General features: G+C 41.6%; 1 protein-coding gene across 7 annotated transcripts in view; it reads left to right on the forward strand.

The window, feature by feature from the left end:
- Positions 1-539: 539 nt before the first annotated feature.
- The window catches only part of LOC110497924 (steroid hormone receptor ERR2), a 57,415-nt gene continuing 37,235 nt past the window's right edge, over positions 540-20,719 (forward strand). Inside the window, exons 1-3 of one of the 7 annotated variants that reach the window (XM_036954875.1) lie at positions 541-1,037; positions 5,771-5,807; positions 11,546-11,614. Coding sequence is in view for 3 of the 7 variants with exons in the window: in XM_036954872.1 (XP_036810767.1) it covers positions 11,252-11,388; positions 11,546-11,614 (206 nt within the window). In the remaining 4 variants the exon portion in view is untranslated. Of the gene's footprint in view, positions 1,038-5,340; positions 5,808-8,859; positions 11,389-11,545; positions 11,615-20,719 lie in introns of those variants that run through there. The other 6 variants (XM_036954878.1, XM_036954876.1, XM_036954873.1 and 3 more) reach the window with 6 other exon arrangements.

Raw genomic sequence — 20,719 nt, forward strand, 5'->3', positions numbered from 1 at the left:
GAAGCATATCAATGCCGACACACCAACAGTGGCTTACTGTCCATAGTTTACACGAATTTCAGCAACTCTTGGTGCATCTCACTGGGCACAGATGTCAGTCAGTTCAACTGTTTATTTACATTCGGTTGAGTTGTCAACTAACGTGAATTACATTCGAAATCAACAAAAAAAAAGGTCATGGGATTTAGGTTAAAAGTTGGGTGTTTCATACGAAATTCGCTTATGTTGATGACTTTTTGCAAATGCAATCAGTTTTCCACGTTGCTTCAACGCGTCACATTGATTGTTTTTGTTGAAATTACGTGAAACAACATTGGATCAACCGGTTTCTGCGCAGTGGGATATTTCCAAGAGGAACAACTAATTACAAGTTTTCAGACAATAGCTGAAATGAGGTCATCCGTAATGAAAAAAGGGGTTTCTGACTATTTGCATACACATCTGGACCCCACTCTCACCGTCTCAAAACTTCCTGGGGATCTGTCACAATGTTAGCTATGTGATACTTTTGCAACGCCCTGATCTCACTCTACTACAGACGCGACGCTACTATTGTCTTGTTATCTATTTATCAACAGTGGAATCCAACCGACCTTTTCCAGAACTGCCGTGGTATTTAAGATTTGTACCGCGTGTCAACTGTCACTGTTGTTTTCTTGGTGAAGATTTACACTAATCCAGGCACACGTTGCTGTTATGGACCCCGAGAGGGAGGGGAAAGAGAGCGAATATTCAGTGGCAGTTATCCAAATTATCTCTGACTTTTTCTCAGTAACTATAACAGTAAAGGTCAGTAATGGCTTCTCAGCTGCATAGGCATCTTGATCTCTGCGACGGATGTTTGGTGTCGCCGCAGGGGATGGAGAATATACTGTAAAAGGGCGAAGGCTGGAGGAGGAGTTGATAGATGTAGCCTACCTACTGTCGTATGACTAAAACGGCGCATTCACAATCACATAGGTAGCCGCTCCTACAACCTGAAGACACCAACCCTACACAGTAGCACCTGAGGGATTTGATATAACCTGTCTGTAAAGGTAGAGTATTCTCCACCTTACTTTTCTCTTCCATTTATTATCATTTAATTACTTTTCTGAAGGCTATTTATAAGTTGTTGGCACGTCCACTATCACTTCATTTATTAGCAACTTTTTTTTAACAACTTTACTTTTCATTTCATGCAACTTTTTAAAAGTTGATATTTAATGTTGCCTGCTGTTATTAATGATAACGCTATAGCCTACTGCTGACCCCGTTGGCAGATCATATGCATGTAGGCTACCTAGCCTACCAACTTGTGAAACAGTACCCTGAAACAGTGCATATTTTTAATAACCCAGCTATTCAATGTTTTATAACTGGACAGTGTTCACTCTTTTTTCAGTTTATTTTTGTTTCTTTATGATTTTCTTTTTGTATTGATTGTGGCGCTGAATCAGAGTCATGATGAGGGCTGCCTGTTTTTTTTTTATGAAGGACTGTTAATCAATGGAGCTGAAATTTAAATCAACTTGAATTGCGTCGCACGCGCCTCGTGGGCATAATGAAAAACAAGAACATGATTAGAGCGAGGGAGCGAAAGAGAGGAGGACATCCCCTAAAGCCAAACGGTCAACACAATTGCCAGCCCACGTCGTATTCATGTGTAATCTTACCTTCAGAGTTTGAGTGAGTTAAATTGTGATTCGGCACCTCCAATCACTCATTACTGCCACGCACAGGTCGGAAGTCGACAATAGCTCAATACAGTAGAGGTTTTTATTTATTTTTGAGGAAGTACATAACGGGAAGAAATTAAGATAGTTGCTCAGCGAAACTCCACATTTGCAGAGTAACAAACGTATTTTGACATTGTAACACTTGCAGCGCTGTCTAATGGGAGTTCGAGTCAGAGCTTCTAACGCCAGATACGGGGGCCTACTATTGCTATTGCCTGTTAGAAAAACATTTGGGCCTGTGCAATTTGGCCTATTGTTAATTCGCATATCAGTCCCTGTAAGAAACTGGAAGTGCGTGACAGACATTAGTTATCATGTTGAGACAGCTGAAGTCGTTGAGAACCCCAAATTCTAGCCACTTCGCAACCAGCAGCCTAGCCTACTTCTTGGATCAAAAACAGGTCATGTGAGGTGTAATGGAACTCGGGAGTATTAGTGCTGTATTTGTCTAACAGGAAATTAAGACACAAGAATGCATGTTTTAGTACTTCATAATCTTGTGGTGACACACACTCACTGCTTCAACATGTTGCTATTCTTATAGAATATGTGTTGTGTCTATTGTCTAAATTGAAGCCTCTATATCGGATCTGCAGGGTGCAAATTTATTGTGGGTTATCTATGTGCTATGAAATAAGGGAGGTCTGTGAATGCAACAATAGTCTAAATTCTTGTATGGCATGAATTGTGCGTGCTGTATTACTTTCTGTCATAACTCTGCTTCCACATTTGCTCACCGAATAGTGATCAAGTGTGTTCAATGCATAGAGCAGTCTCTTCTCTTTTTGTACCCAATTTCTCCCTGTCAAATCATTTTACACTATAGTGGTAAGGGAAGGTTTCATAACACACCTGATACGAGGGCATTATAAACAACATCACTTTTTTCATAACTGAGCCTACGCTACAACAGTCTGGCCAATGTCATCTAGTAAGCACCAGAAGTGAAGTGTAATATTTCTCAATGATATTCCGTCATCTCATTCTCTGATATTCAGGCAGGTTGTAAATGTGGGGCAGTATCAACTCTGGTAGGCTCATAAAGGACAAGGATGAATTTAGCAAATTTGCTGAAAGAGACATCACATCCAAATACGAACTTGAATATGTAACCCTGTAAGTAATCTAATTCGCTATATAAAAACCTGTGTGTGCGTGTATAGTTACGTACTGTAGCTGCATAATGAATGAGACAGGATTTTTTTCAATGGAGGATTCCAGCAGTGAACAAGCCTTCTTGATAAGCATTCCAAAGGGATTGCACCCATCCCCTTAACCAAGTCAGATGGATTACAAATTAGGATGAATGACCTTTAATCCATTGTTTTTCAATGAAATTACAGTCTGTTTCAAAATATCTTAAGACATCAATCGTCTATTTGATATGTGCCTTTAGCACATGCCAAAGCCCTATGCCGTGAGGTCACAGGTCACTCACTGTCTGTTGTATTTTACAGTAGGTTGATAGTAGTTTTATTCATACTGTATGCTGATTCATGAAATCCCTTGTCAGCGTTGCCTGAAATCTCCACCACGTGTCTTTAGGGTTGTATCTAGGTCAAGGAAATTGGGTAGCACTTTGTTTTTAAGAAAACACATAGTCTTGATTTGTCTTTGATTTTGTCTGGCTATTTCTCATTATTCCATTGGAATATTCAGTCAGGGTTATTATAACTTTAACAGATGTTTAAGATTTTATAATTGATTCACACTAGTTTGATTTTGGATTGTATATTGTTTTTATATACAGTAGCAGCCATGTCAATCAATGGCTTAGATGTGGAAATATAGTTCTTTGGTGTACTGTAAGTCATTTTTTGTATTTTTTAAGAAGGACTAGATGTTTTTATGTGAGCTACTTTAAAGCAGCTCTGATGGGGATGTTGCTGGACATCAATAGGCCTGTGATGATCAAGAGGGATTGAGTGATGGTTTTGCGTCGATTATGGAAACGTGAGCTGATTAATACCTGGATTATTTTTTCAACTGGAATACCAACATGCAGTTATGGGGCAGTCCTATTTTACCAGAGACATACTGTTACTGTATTACAGTAAGGAGGGACAATTTGCCAACCTCCTCTCTTTTGTAATCTATTATTGGAAGACATTGTATTCAGTTCCCCAAGTTGTCGACTCTTCAATGATGAAATGATTAAATCAACTATGATAAGTAAGCTACTGGCCACCATCTCTGAACTTGCTTTATTCAAGTAGAGCTAATTAGATAAAAACAGTAAAGTCATGGTATTTGACTTATCCCAGAATTGTCAGCCATTGTTCGACTGCTCTTTTCTACTTTAAGATGCCATGTTAAGCTGTGTTCTTATAATATAGGGATACAGTAACATGGAGCCCCTCATTGACTGTGAAACGCTATCTGCGTTCTCCACATGCTTCCTGGGCTTGATCAACAGTGAAACACAGGCGGTTTTAAACCGAGGTCAGAGAAGACAGGGCTGGATTTTCCGCTGCTTTAGAAGCTGATGGGCTCCCAGAGTTTGAGTTATGGCTTTAGATCATCTCTCACAGCTGGTGAAAGGTCCACAATAGTCCTTCACATGTATCACCAAGCGCAAATGGCCACGCACAACTCAATACATGGATTTACTTTCCTCAACGGATGCAAAGTTGTTGTCTTTTGCAAGAAAATGTGTGTTCCCAGTTGTCTCTGTGTTGTTGGGTTTCAGTTTTCTGTGCTTTTTGACTTGTTCTGAATCCTGACATGTCAGATTTGTTGTTACTTCAGCAGAAATCCCAGAAACATTCCTTACCCCATGACTTTAACGGGTGACTATCTAGAAAAATGGAGCACTCTGTTTCTGCATAGATCTGAAAGATTTATTGACGGGACATTCAAACAGGCTGAAATGTCTCTGGGGTACTGAAAAACCACTACGGCTGTTAGCAGTTTTAAATTAAGCTCATTTGAAGGATGAACAGTAAAGCATTGCTTGGTTACATTGCTTTGTTGTGGTTGTCTGTCATAACCTGCTGAAACAAATACTTTTTTTTTGTAATGAACTGTTGTTATTCTTGTGCACACTACAGTATGTTGTGTAAAAAAAACTTTGTTTTTTACATAAATATTCCTTGTGCTATTTCAATTGGTATAAAAGCTTTATTTTTGTGAATCTGAAAATAAAGCTGGAATTGAATTAATAATATTGTTTTACTATAAATGTTTTCCTGTTTTCCCGGACTAATTGTGATTAAGTGGGCTCAAGGGGGAAATCATAGGATTTTATTTTTATAGATATGTGCTTTCTTTCAACATCAATAGGGCATACATGTCCAGCAACTCGTGCATGTATTCATATTTGAAATTAGCATTGTGAATGGCTGCATGTGAGGGTTTAGCTGTCATATTTTTATTTGTGTGTTTTTCAACATGTTTTAGTGTGTCGTGTGAACTCTTTTAAGTGCATGTTGTAAAGTATATGCATCTGTCTGTTCTAATGACTGTGGCGTTGTGTATGTGTGTGTGAGCATGTGTGTGTATTTATGTGTAGCAGAGAGCTCTATTGAGCGTTTGGTTCCCTCCTCCCCCGTGCTCTGTCCCTTTAAGTCCTACCCCTCGGAGACAACAGCAGCTGTTCCATATTCATCAAGCCACTGAGTCTTAAAGAGCCCTATCCTGACCATGGAAAGAGTCATTCCTCTCTCTCGCTCTCTCAAGCTCTCTGCATCTTAGCGCTCATCCGCCGCTGCCTGCGCTCCTCTCGATCTCACTGTCTCTCGCCCCCCTTTACCTCTCTCTCTCTCCCACTCCCCTCTCTCGATCTCTCATATACACACAGACACACACATACACGCACAACCATAGACACAGACACAAACAGTCTTCAACTCTCTTGCGCACACACTCTGGAACACAGTCAGATACAGCATACCTGTGCAGGCTGGGGGAAGCAGTTGTGGAGGGGCTTTTCACCGTTCTCTCTGAGGGTGCTCTGCTGTCATTTTGGGGGAGAAGCGGGTCTCAATTGTTTCCTATTTCCTCTTCCTCTTCTCATTCCTGGAATGCTAAAACTGGACTGATGGACATTTCAGAACTTTGTCTGCCAGACCCTCTCAGCTATCATAACCAGTAGGTGCACGTCTTTCTTTCAACCTTTCTTTTAACATACCCGTCTTTTGTGATGTTGGATATAGCTTTGTTCCCCTCTTGCAATCTTTCTTTCTTTTTCCTCCTCTCTCCTTTCTCTTCATGTTTTCTTGTAGAAGTGCTTGTATTTGTTTCCTTTACAAAGGACCTGCCGATCTCGACGCTGAACTTTTTACTGCTATTGTTATGGTGCACTGTGCTTTCCCTGGCTCTCTTGCTCTTGCTCTCTCTCTCTCTCTCACACACACACACACACACACACACACACACACACACACACACACACACACACACACACACACACACACACACGTGCACTATCTGACTCTTTCTCTCTATATATGTTATAGAGGGCTGTTAATTCATACAGGACTGTCTGCTGCCAGTGATACCCTAAAAGCAACAAGACAGGTGTACTGTGGTGTGTCTTTGGTTGTGTTCAATAGGGAGAGAGGACCCTTAGCCCTTTAGCACATTGTCAGCCATGTGTGTCACTGTGCACATTTCATTAAGAGCATGGCCGATCAATTAGGAGTAGCTCATTGCAACGTGCAAGTGTGTTTTTCCTAAAGAATAGAGGGAAAGTGTCCTGTTGGGTTAGGAGCTTGTTCTGGGATGGCTTTGTTCTCTGTCCGTGTCCTGGCCGGACTGCCACCCTGACAGAATCAGAATACATTTAAAAAGATTAGATTCAAGTGAATTCATGGAATTGGGGAGGATGAATTGCACGCTGCAATATTTGTATGTCTGGGGATAGACGTATGAAAGAACCGTGTAACCCCAGTGATCAGTCAGATCCATCCCAGCTAGTAGCACATCAGCCAGGCTGCCTGTCTGAGAAGCCCTCACTAACTGTGGGCTTGCTTAAAGTCACCTGGTAATTGTATATGCACTTCTGCTTTTATACATTCATATCTTGTTGGCATGTAGGAGATGTATTTTTTATTTTATAGCTGACTGGTATGATTGCTTGAATAAAAATGGAGAAGTATCTCCAATCCTATTTTAGTAATCTACTTTAGAAAGTGTTCTAAAAATACAACAGCTAGATATCTATACATGTATGTTTTAATAACATTTTACAGTACAGCTATATATTTTAGGCCCAATATTCCACTCAGCAGTGACAATCTTTTAATTTGCAGGGTCTGTAAGTATTATCATGTGCTTTTGATGAAATTCTTTATTCTTGCTGTCACATCCTCATGTAGTATTCCAGATAGTCATTATTTCAACCCATAACTATTTCCACGCAAAAATCGAATCAGCCAAATGTGTCTGTCGTTGTAGCTGGATTATGATGAAAAGGCATGTCTGCTGAAAGATTGAGATATATTTATTTATTTTTGTCATTTAGCAGATGCTCTTATCCAGAGCAACTTACTGGAGCAATTAGGGATAAGTGCCTTGCTTAAGGGCACATCAATAGATTGTTCACCTAGTCAGCTTTTTGGATTCAAACCAGCGGCCTTTCAGTTACTGGCCCAACATTCTTAACCACTAAACTACCCGCCGCCCTATGATATGATAGAAAATAATAAATGAAAGTAGTTGAGCAGTATAGATTTTCATGTATAGTGTTTCAAAGCAATACAACCAGAGGAATTCTCAATGGGATGTCATGCAACAGAGGGAACGGGTAGAATTGTTCTGACAGCCTAAGGATTCACTAACTTGTTTTCAGGAACTCTAGTTTGGGCATTAACCATATCTCGCTCAGAGAGAGAAAAGACAATCTAGTGGACTCATTAACTCCTTAGACGGACTTTTCTAATCTCCTTTGTTTTACAGAGGTTCTATACAACTCTGCCTTTTAGGTACACTTCAGTGGTAAAGGGTCAAAATAACAAACTTGCTCATCATAATATACATTAACTATACAATACCTACTGAGACATATTTAAGATACCTTTATTAGTATTAACGTTTACATAGTATACTGATTTATTATGAGAACATTATTTTTAACGCTCAAACCTTTGAAATGCAATCTTCCACCTCAATGTGACTCATGTATTCATTTTTATGATTTTCCTCCAAATCATGTTGTTTGGTGCAATGTTGTTAACAACATTCTAACCTACTTTGGTGGTTATTCACTGTAAACACTCTAGCCAATATGGGGTGCATAAATTAAAAAATGAAATTGCAGTCTATAAAACCAGTTTTTATTTTAGATTGACTGACATTATATTTCCGATAGGGAATGTTGAATTTAAGATCATTGTGGCAAGTGTTTCAACAGAAATGTGCAATATAATGATTTTGGATTTCATTGGAAAGGTGGGCACAGTGCACAATACAAATAATGTTAGTGTTAAATTAAGCAAAGCTTTTCTTTGGTGGCTTTAATGATACATGTACACTAGGTGATGCAGAATGATTTATTTATTTCAATTTGCATCATGTAATATAACATATATATCATGCAGTGGAATACGATTATTAGATACAAATCATTTTGTGTCCCAATGTTGTGTTTCACACCATTCATGTAACATTTATAAGACAAGCAATTCTAATACAAAAAAAATACAACTACAAGGGGTGGTTGGCACTCAAAATACTGTGTTTTACATGTTTTATTTTCTATCACATACGATGTAGAGACAGCGTGCGTTTCCTTCTCTTCTGTGATATAGAACAGGTCATATCTGTAAATGTAACATATAACGCCATATTAAATATAGGTTTGACATAATTGTGGTGTTCTATGATATAGGTATTAGATGTATGTGCATGTAAAATGAAATGAGTCAATTGAACACTTATTACTGCTTTAGCCATGTATAGCAGGAATTACATACAGTAGATGTTTTGACATGCAATGGCTGGCAATATCTCAAACATAAATCAGTTTAAGATCAGCTGTGATCTTTTTCATACATTGCATTTAAATAGTTTAGATATTTATGTACAGTAACACTCTAGTATACACTTAAGATGTATTTGAATTGATTTAAAATAAAATGTCCAACTATAAAAAAATATATAAAAAATCTTTACAAAGCAGTTAATCCGAAAGTAAAATCATTACGCAAAGGATTAAATACTTTATAATGAAAATAACATTGGACAACAAATTCAAGTCTTTACTTCCAGCTAATGCATTGTTGTTCGTTATAGGACATAGTTTGCATTGAGTTTACAGTGTCTAGTCCCTCTGCTTGGTCCGTGGACAGCAGTATTTCCAGCCCCTCAGTGTGGTGTGGTGGTGTGTGTCTCCGGTGCTTGGTTGCTGGGATTACTGGGACGTATGTACACCATGTAATTAGCAGAGCAATGATGTAGAAGCAGTGTAGTATGTTGCTCTATAGATTGACCTGGGGGCCTGAGTGACACTGCCTACGACTGTAGGAATCGGATTGAATCAGTAATCGTTTTTTATTTCAGACAATATGGAGAGGTATGTATAGCCTATTACTGCTTGTTTGAATTGATCACTCAAATACATTTTCCCTAAAAAAGAGCAATAGTAGGTATGAAGTGGCATGTCTCTCTCCACAGCTTCAAGCTTCCTCTATATTTATTCTCCCTTCTCGATTGGGATGATGGATAGTAAGCTACGCATAGTAAGATTGGGATGATGGATAGTAAGCTACGTATAGCAAGATTGGGATGATGGATAGTAAGCTACGTATAGTAAGATTGGGATGATGGATAGCAAGCTACATATAGTAAGATTGGGATGGATAGTAAGCTACGTATAGTAAGATTGGGATGGATAGTAAGCTATGTATAGTAAGATTGGGATGATGGATAGTAAACTACGTATAGTAAGATTGGGATGGATAGTAAGCTACGTATAGTAAGATTGGGATGGATAGTAAGCTACGTATAGTAAGATTGGGATGATGGATAGTAAGCTACGTATAGTAAGATTGGGATGATGGATAGTAAGCTACGTATAGTAAGATTGGGATGATGGATAGTAAGCTACGTATAGTAAGATTGGGATGATGGATAGTAAGCTACGTATTGTAAGATTGGGATGATGGATAGTAAGCTACGTATTGTAAGATTGGGATGGATAGTAAGCTACGTATAGTAAGATTGGGATGGATAGTAAGCTACGTATAGTAAGATTGGGATGGATAGTAAGCTACCTATTGTAAGATTGGGATGGATAGTAAGCTACGTATAGTAAGATTGGGATGGATAGTAAGCTACCTATTGTAAGATTGGGATGGATAGTAAGCTACGTATAGTAAGATTGGGATGGATAGTAAGCTATGTATAGTAAGATTGGGATGGATAGTAAACTACGTATAGTAAGATTGGGATGGATAGTAAGCTACGTATAGTAAGATTGGGATGATGGATAGTAAGCTACGTATAGTAAGATTGGGATGATGGATAGTAAGCTACGTATAGTAAGATTGGGATGATGGATAGCAAGCTACGTATTGTAAGATTGGGATGATGGATAGTAAGCTACGTATTGTAAGATTGGGATGGATAGTAAGCTACGTATAGTAAGATTGGGATGGATAGTAAGCTACCTATTGTAAGATTGGGATGGATAGTAAGCAACGTATAGTAAGATTGGGATGGATAGTAAGCTACCTATTGTAAGATTGGGATGGATAGTAAGCTACGTATTGTAAGATTGGGATGGATAGTAAGCTACCTATTGTAAGATTGGGATGGATAGTAAGCTACGTATTGTAAGATTGGGATGGATAGTAAGCTACGTATAGTAAGATTGCGATGGATAGTAAGCTACCTATTGTAAGATTGGGATGGATAGTAAGCTACGTATAGTAAGATTGGGATGGATAGTAAGCTGAAATTCACAGAACTTGATTTGTTTAAGTTGAAGTCACTCCTGGTTCAGGCAGCAGGAGGTAACATATGGCAGTCAGACAGGCCTATTGTTGCTCTCCTATTGCTCTGGCTGTTTCAGTGCAACTCAGAAATCAGCCAGTGCTGAGGATTGTCAGTTTGAGTTCATCTGGGCTCTCTAGCAAACACACGCTGAGCGGCAGGCAGCTGATTGAGACGGGACTCCTCTCCCTCCCTAAATGTTCCATCAACACCCTCACTGCTCCTCCCAGCCATACTCTACATGTCCATTTTCCATTTAGTAAATGCTTTCTAAAGCATTTTCATAAAAAAGCAGTAGTTAGAACACAGCAATGAATTACATTTCAATTTGTTTGACTTCATTTCCAGGTTGCTGCATTAGGCTCAGTAAAATGCCCATCTCTAACATTCTTGTCCCTTCTCTCTTTATTCTTATTAGGTTTCAGAGAACAAGGCGAGGGAATTACATTAGTGTATCTTAAGTTAAAAGCTCTTTGCTCTTTGACCAAGTGTTTCAGTGTTATTGGGTTAATCTGATTTTTGCTGTCTTCATGGAGATGCTATCGCAGGGTATAGGTAGTGGCTGGTAACCAAAGCAGTCCTGCACAGACACCATCCAGATGGGATCAGTTTACGGTAATTTGGTTTCAGAATACATTACCAGAAGAGGCTCCTGGCCGAGAACGGCCACCCCGCTAAGAGCTAGGAGTCTGTGGTCGCTGTGGCCACTGCAGACAGCCAGCTCCAGCCGGCCCAGGTGACCACCGCTGTTCCCCGGCCCATTCCAAACCTCCTCTTGCCTCTCTCCCTCTGCACTTAAGGGGAGGTGTCGGGATACATGCCTTTTAAGAAAAACCTAATGTTTTAAATTCAATTTGTCACCCAATTCTAAATGCATCTCCTTGTACCAACAGGGCTTCGTTGTCCAATTCATTAGGGCGATTACTCAGTCCACTGGCCACACTGGAGCCCTCACATTTCTGGTAAGCCCTGCATATAAGTATCATTTCTTTCACTGTAAACATGTCACTCAGACCAGGCTGTTCAGGGGGGTGGGATGCTGCCCCCGGCCCCCAGGGCGTTAAGGGATGCAGAGTGGATTGACCCTCCCTGCTCTCCATTTTTGTTCTGTGTATTTGTAATTGTTGGCTACTTGCATCTGCTATTTAAGGGAAGCTCTTCACAGCACTTCACGTGCAACTTCACATGCAGTGTCACCCTCCACTCTTCCCCACTCTGGCCCTTCATGCATCCTTATCCCCCAGTTAACTAGGCAGGACAGAATATAAGGACAGAGTATTGAGATTCAAACTCCACACATCTACTTCACCTTCCCTGAACATAGCATCCCGGGGTCCCATTTAACTAGGGCCTCATTGAGATGCTTACTTATTTCTTGTAGAATACATAATAAAGATGATACATTCCTAGACATATGGTATAGAGCATAGTTTTTACTGAACTAGGTGGACTTCAACTTCTGTTTGTTTGATGTTTCTTTCATCATTTTGCTTTTGATTACAGACTGTTTATGTGAAGTGTGTGTACTGATATAGTTTATCTCAGAAGACCTCGATAATTGTTTGTAACACCCATTGTTAACACTCTAAAATTACAGCTTTATTTTGGATACCGTGACTCATACGAGCTCATGCAGTGTTTGGCCTTTCTAGTCTTTTCTGTGATGAGCCACGTGTCACTTTGACCATTTCACGACATCCAACCGCACTGAAACCACCAAACTTCACCAGTCGTCCCTCCTGATTTTGGCCACGGTAACCTTGGACACCTTCACTGCAGTGTGAGAATGTGTTTAAAAATAACCAGGTCCATTAGTCAAGGAGGATAATGCTAGCCTGGCTACGTGGGCTACTCTCACGCCCTTGTGGCAGCGAAGTGCTATCACTGACACGGTGCGTCAGCACTTCTTTCTGTTGCTCCAACACGGAAAGGCTCCCCTTGATTCACACACGCGCGCACACACACACACATAAGGAGGCTCAAATGGAGGACTGTCAGAGAAGTTGTGGAAAAAGTGTAAAAACATAATAACTGCATTCTGAATATTATAATACATTATTAGTCATGAGGTATTATCATGAGAATATACGATTTCAGAGTCCAAGATTTGTTTTTCTAACACATTGGGACAAACAGCTGTAATTACATATGTATTACTAATATTCACTGCACAGTGAATATGTGGTTAGAGTGTGATTATCCAGTTATAGTTTAATCATTGAAGATCTTTCTTTGGTTTGGTGTGTTACTCATCTCGTCTACTGTCTGTTTTCATTCATTCCTCTCTCTGTCTGTATTTGCGTCTGCTTTGCCGCCCGATAGACGCCAGACGGAATGATAATTCTGCAGCTTTTAGATACGCTCTGTCTAAAATGTAATGGAGGGAACATGCTAAGTCCGCTAATTTACACTTGGTAAAAAGCGTGACGTGGAGTGGACGATGCAGGCGTTTATCAGTGAATGTTATTGGTATTGAGCGGCCAGTCGTTTGAAGGTTATGTTTCTGAGCAGTAATTGAAATGCAAAATAACATTAGGATCGATGGTTAGCTCTGTTTATTTATGAAATCAATATTGAAACCGTCCGTCACAATAGCAGCTCTGATTCTTACTGACAGCTTAAGTACGGATGGACTGACTGTACACAGCCTCTGCAGCCCTTCCAGGCCTCCCAGCCATAACAGCTGTTAGCCTGAGAGCCATTTGCCTCCTTGCTCTGCCCTGCCCTACACTGCTCTACTCTGTCCTGTTCTGTCCTGGCCACCCAGGCAGACTGATGGCATGGAGCATTGTAGGAGGTTCTGAAGACATATTGTAGGACAGTCTGAATGACACCATTGATGAGCTTGGATAAGGATCGACACTAAAGCTACAAGTTCAAGAGTTTCCCTTAATACTGGAGTAAATGCAATCCAGTCTTGATGTAAAGGTTGTGACATTGTCGGGTGTGTACATACTCATTGGACCCTCGCTGTTGTTGTGTGCATGTGTCTCTCCCAGAGAGAGAGAACACTAGCACATTCTCCTGGTTAGGTTTGCCTGCCCTGGGGCCAGAACTTCTGAATCACCAACCATTAACATCCTAGCATGCAGGCTAACTGCTACCCACCCTCTGCCTCAGTGTGCAGGGCTAGTTTCACTGTGGTGACTGGGAATATTTATTCATGTGTTTATTTCCTAGGGACCTTGTCAATAGGCTTTGTAGTCGCATTACAAAATGGATGGGAATCTTGTTGTTTGGGGTTTTCGGTAAATTGAAAATGTTTCAATTTTAGAATATTTTTTAGAATATCAGCGGGTCAATGAGAGATTTCTGGGGGGTTCACCCGTGAGTTAGAAATGTGTCACTGACAGTCGTCCGCTGTGATCTTTTTCTGGGGTTTGTCTTTTAGGAAGGTTACAACGTCCATTTCATTTCTTGTTTTAATTCAATGTCAAAGTTCTATCTTCTCTACGTAAATCAAAGTCCATTAGATGTCCGTTTTGTCCCTCTCTCAGTGCTGTGCTGACCCGTGGCTGTCTCAGTAAACCAGACTGCATTATAATGTCAATCTTTATTCATCATTCTCTCTGGCTGAGAGAAGCCTCTCGGCTTTCATTTCTGGAATGTCATAGCAGGGGCATGGACATACATGATGCCGTAGAGGGTACATTGAGGCTTGGCAGGGGGAACTGCATGTGTTATGGAAGGTGGAAGCTAGTCGTGTTGTCTTTTTACATGTTTGTGTTTGACCTTTTTATCATTTCATATTTGTATACCCTGTACCCTCAAATGCACACAAAACACAGTGAAATGGTTTAGTTGAGCTGAGTAGTATAAACTGCCAGGTAGGATTCCTCTTTCACTAACACTGCTATGACACCAGACGGTGTCGGCTGCTGAGATGTATGTTTAGATTGCCCCCTGAAGGAGACTCATTAATTCAAAAAATATCCCCAAAGTGTAATTATTCCTGAATGGCATGGTGTTGGATGTCAGCATATAAATCATCCACCCCACCCACCTTTTTATAATCACCACTATTTATGGGGAGTGAGGGGAGGGTCTGGGACATGAGCCTGTAAAGAGCTGGGGACCAGGGAGAGACTAGGGAGAGACCAGGGAGAGACCAGGGGAAGACTAGGGAGAGACTAGGAAGAGACTAGGGAGAGACCAGGGAGAGACTAGTGAGAGACCAGGGAGAGACTAGGGAGAGACCAGGGAGAGACCAGGGAGAGACTAGTGAGAGACCAGGGAGAGACTAGGGAGAGACCAGGGAGAGACTAGGGAGAGACTAAGGAGAGACTAGGGAGAGACGAGGGGGAGACGAGGGGGAGACCAGGGAGAGACCAGGGAGAGACTAGGGAGAGACCAAAGAGAGACCAGGGAGAGACCAGGGAGAGATGAGGGGGAGACCAGGGAGAGACTAGGGAGAGACTAGGGAGAGACCAGGGAGAGACTAGGGAGAGACCAGGGAGAGACCAGGGAGAGGGGCCCTGTGTGTCTCTGGAGCGATTTGAAGGGCTTTAACACACCACCCCATAGCCGTGAAATAAAGGCCTGGGGCCGGTTCCATACAGTGGAATAACTAGAGATCATTGGTGTCCTCTGCATCAAAAGAGATTCAGTTATCGCCTCAAAGATGATGAAAACAAACAAACAAAATCAAATTAATTTTGTCCTCACATTTTTATCAGTATGTTCAACATTGGACATTATTTCAGTGTTCCATATTCCACAAAAAAATGTGGAACTCATCCATGTGCTATGTTTATGTGAGCCTGTGTAAACATTGACACATTTGATTGCAGTTAAATTATTCTGGACACCTGATAAACCCGTTAGTCTTGCCTTGTGTGTGTGTATATATATTGTGTGTGTGTGTTTGGCCCTTCCTCTGATGAAGAGGGTAATTTATGGTAGTGGCAGGACGGGCTCTTTGTTTAAAGCAGGTAGAGTTCCCCCCTAAACAAGGACAGCCTATCAGAGGAAGATTAATGAAGTAATTTCATGCATGGCTCCTTGCCTCTGTCCCCCTGTACTCGGAGTCACTGTGTCTCAACCTGTGATTTACATTGGTCTGCCTTAAATAGGCTTAACCCTTTACAATAATATTTCCTCTGGTTGTACGCACACACTGCAGAGTGCATGCAATGACTTTAACCCTATACACCCCCTCTGTGTATTATCCATATTTCTAGAAATATATGTGTGTTCTAGTTAGATTTGACATACATGTATAGTTGTATGGTTATACACTAGTTGCTGGTTATACACTAGTTCTCCTTGGTTCACAGGGTTGTGTCTGTTCTGCTTCCAGAACAGTGTCGTGTGGTATACAGCTGGAGCCAGATCTCTGTGCTTGTGGTTTAGGTCAGGGAATAGAACGGCTGGTAAGGCTCAGTTAGGAAAGGGAAAGGGGGATACCTAGTCAGTTGTACGAATGAATGCCTTCAACTGAAATGTGTCTTCTGCATTTAACCCAGCCCCTCTGAATCAGAGAGGTGCGGGGGCTGCCTTAATCGACATCCACGTCTTCGGTTAGACATGGTGAAGTGTATGGGATCTGAATTACACAACACTATTTATGATTAGGCATTAGGCATCCACTGCCAACGATTAATGCTCTCGATGACACATTTAATGGTGGCTAATTATTTTGCTGAAAGAGCACCATTAGACTTTCTTCCTATAGTGAGATGTGATGATACAGAATAGCTCCCTGAGCTATTCTACTCTACAGGGAGCTTATCTGCTGTGTATGCAGAGTAGTATGCTCACTCTTTTATTGCCGTAGAACCATGTCTGAACTGGTAACCCACTCCCTAACAGAGTTCTGGCATCTTCATCTGATCTTTCCTACCGTCATTTGTTTTCCGAGGATTCTTAGCCCTTTTCAGAATAGGATCACTCCAGTGTCACTCAGACAGTTTACGTCAGACAAACAGCAGTGCCTGTATCATAAGAGGGCCTGTTTTTCCTGCCAGCATCGTTTCAACAGGAAGAAAAGAGGGGGGATCAATAGATGTGATCTGTGTCTGGGCAGCCAGCACTGTCTTGTGGCTGGCCTGGTGGAGCATGGGGCTCATGTTGTCGTAGTGGGTGAGCTCATGGCTTTATAAAGACTACAGTGACATCGCTGTGGAGCAGCTAAATTTAATCCTCTGTTGGAGACTGAAAAACTGAATTGGCCGGGCCACGGAGCTGCATGGTCCCCGCAGTGGTAACCCTGCACCACCCAGCTCCATCCAGCCCCATCCCCTGGCCTACGGACTATTGATTTGGGGCCCACGCCGCTCTCCATAAGCACGCATAAACAGCCCTGTCTCCCTTCCGCTCTCTCTCTCTCTCTGTCTCTCTCTATCACACCCTCTTTTTTGCTTTCTGTTTGTCTGTCTCTCTTACTCCTCTATTGTGTTCTTCTATAGATCAGCACATTATACATATCTGTCAGCTGATGTGTCTGTTAACAAAGAGGGCCCACCCATCCCACCCCCTTTACACATACCCTGCCCCTTCCTCTATCTGTTTAGAGCAGGCCTAATGAATGAGAAAATCCCAAATTAGGAGATTTTCCCAAACTAAGAATAAAATGGGTCTCTATTGGGTGCAGGGAGTGCCTCTACCTCTATACCAACCACTGCCTCCTTTAACATTTACTACGATGCGTCTCCTCCTCCCTACTTACACACACACCTCCCCATTCCCCTGATGGTCATTAACCTGGACCCAGTTATATAGCAAGACATCCTCCCCCCAAGCTCTGATCCCCCCCATCTCATTTAATTTACATGGCCCCATGTGAATACAGACACCCTCCAGAAACGTCTCCTAAAGAAACGTCTCCTTTGTAAGTATTCCAGTGATTATAGCCAGTCAGCCTGGTCCTGGTTCCAGTCAGTCAGGCCTCTCTCCCTAAATGAGTCGTCCTCCATGCGGCCGAGAAGTAAGAGGTGACGGTGGCCCCTGGAGGTGAGGTCACCATGGCAGCTGCCAGTGGGCTCTGGAGGTGGCGGGAGGCTGAGCGAGACTGAGATGGTCTGTCAGGAGCTAATTGAGTTCCTCCTCCTGCGCTGACTCTGGGCCAGTGGCTTATCAGGGACATCGCCAAGGGGCCTCCAGGCAGATCTGCCCCTACTGGGGCATCTGATATCACCATCACCCCGCCTGTGGATGTCACCCCCCACCCCCCCAGTAGGAGCAGAGAGGGGGGGCTGGGGTGAGGTTAGCCAACGCTATGAAACCATGTTTTTGGCATCCCACAGCCAGAAAGTGAACAGTACATTCTAAAATGATCTCATGCCATTGTAAAACTCTGTCAAAGGAAGAATCATTTGAGTACACATTTTATCTCTCCCCATTTTATCTCTCTCCCCATTTTTCATCTCTCCCCATTTTACACCTCTCCCCATTTTACATCTCTCCCCATTTTACATCTCTCCCCATTTTATATCTCTCCCCATTTTATCTCTCCCCATTTTATCTCTCCCCATTTTACATCTCTCCCCATTTTATATCTTTCCCCATTTTACATCTCTCCCCATTTTCATCTCTCCCCATTTTACATCTCTCTCCATTTTAAATCTCTCCCCATTTTTCATCTCTCCCCATTTTACATCTCTCCCCATTTTATATCTCTCCCCATTTTACCTCTCTCCCCATTTTATATCTCTCCCCATTTTTCATCTCTCCCCATTTTACATCTCTCCCCATTTTATATCTCTCCCCATTTTACCTCTCTCCCCATTTTACATCTCTCCCCATTTTACATCTCTCCCCATTTTTCATCTCTCCCCATTTTACATCTCTCCCCATTTTACATCTCTCCCCATTTTACATCTCTCCCCATTTTACATCTCTCCCCATTTTTCATCTCTCCCCATTTTTCATCTCCCCATTTTACATCTCTCCCCATTTGTCATCTCTCCCCATTTTACATCTCTCCCCATTTTTATTATAAACACTCGAGGTGTGTGATGTGCTCATATACAAAGTCAATGCTAATGTGAATAAGAGATACAGAATGTCTGAGTGTCTGTGTCTGTGTTTAACACTTCAGTACGGGCATTAGCACCCTACAGAAGTCAGCATAGAGCTCACAGCAGGAATACTTACAAATTGGCCCAATTAGTTTCTCCAGGCTCTGTCGTGTTCCTGTGACAGTGTGCAGAATGTTCAGGCCGTGTTCAGAATGCTTCTGGCGGCCCAGCCAGGGAAGGGAAGGGAAGCGCTGAGACATGGGGATGAGTGCTCTTTAGTTCCCTCTCCTTCTGAAGAAGAGGAGCGGAGAGCGGGAGAGGAGCAGAGAGCGGGAGAGGAGATCATTAGGGCAGCTAATCCTGGTCACGGCAGCAGCACTGGAATGATATTAGGGATCTGAAATGCTGTTAGGAGGACCAGCTGGAATCTGATTAAAACCAAACTGCTCAGTGTGCTTTTGTGGGCCCATAACCCACCACTCAGCATGAATGTTGATCCGTACAAAGGGAACAAAAGGACGAGGAAAATGGAGAGAAAGAGAGATATCTTTCAGCCAAGCAGCATAATGGGAAAGACATTTACTGAACCTGAGAAGAAGACAACTATGGATTTCACAACATACCTGGGTCTTCATCAGTTCCGTCAACCTTTTTATTTTATGTCCTGTCTGGGACACATCCTAATTAGCACCTGGTCCATATGTTGTATTTTTATTAACACAGTTCCTGCTGTCAAATGATTCATGTTCATATTTTATTTGCCATATTAATAATAATATTTATAGATTTCATTTGAACTTGTCCCATTTGAGAATAAGATTAATAGAATATTAATAGAAATGTAAGAAAATATTTGATGAATGTATACTAGGTTCAAATGGTTAGTATTCATTCAATGTCATTAATCAATATAAGCAGCCTTGTTAAAAATACAAGCACAGCGGTAGCATAATGTGTCAATGCGGAATGAGTTAAGGAGATTCTAGCCAGAACATGTATTATAAATGACCACATAGAGCTGGAGGGGAAACAGTTAAGACACTTATGCAATTATGCTAAGTGTCACCCTGGAGGTGACCTTTGAACTGGGGTTAAGCTTACTCTGAATTTGTGAAATAAAAGCTAAATGGAACCATCCCGCATGCTGCCATTTTAAATATATTGCCTTTAATAAGCCGAGTGCTGGTGACCTATTATACAGGTGCACAGAGCTATCTAAAACAGAGAACTTAAAGCAGATGAGTAGGGGCTCCTTTCATTCATTTATGTGGATGCAATCCGCATGAGTTATTTAAACAGCGACATTACGTTAAAAAGCATCAAGGGAATGGAGCTTTTTATTTCATTATCTTGTTATTTTCTTGTTTTGCTCTCACTTTCTAAGAGTACATAGAGTCATCTGTTTGAGATATAAATATTTCTTAAAACACGAAGAGAGAAAAAAACTTCTTTGGCTTTACTTTTACCTCGTTTTTTGTAGGTATTGTCCAACTTGGTTTTATAGTTACTGTGAGAAATACTGTAAATAGAGTCACATGATACCTAGTAAAAAGTGTGGTTATGGGTTTTATATTATGTACGCTCCCGGAGTGTTCAGCCGAAGGACTTATTCCACAAGGTCAACGGTTTTAACAGGGGGCATTTTTTATTATTTATTTTAGCAGTTAACCTTTTTGTGAATTTCCAGAGGTGGTGGGCATCTGGACCTCCAATGAATATACATGACAGGAGGGAGGGAAACCCGGGAATTAGATTTAATTTGACATGCTGACCCCCATCTCCACGGGCCCATGAAGCCAGGGTGAGAAAATAAGGTTGACCCTCTGACCTCTGGGCCTGAACCCTACTGTCACCCACCCTTACAATTAAATCAACCAGAGAGAGAGAGACAGCTATCCCGGCTGGCCCGGCCCTTCTCTAGCTGTCCGATGGGGATATAGAAAAGGTCTCTGTCTCACCCTCTCTGCATTCTGAGACGGCCGACCATGTGTCGGATAGATCCTGATGGTAACGTTAGGCATACTGGTAGAGAGTATCCCTTCTCTTCCTGCGCTGCTGATGGGAAACTGACATGTCAACTATGGAAACATTACCATTAGTTGGCAACAT

This window comes from Oncorhynchus mykiss, chromosome 19 (genome assembly GCF_013265735.2).
Source record: "Oncorhynchus mykiss isolate Arlee chromosome 19, USDA_OmykA_1.1, whole genome shotgun sequence".
Classification (NCBI taxonomy): Eukaryota; Metazoa; Chordata; class Actinopteri; order Salmoniformes; family Salmonidae; genus Oncorhynchus; species Oncorhynchus mykiss.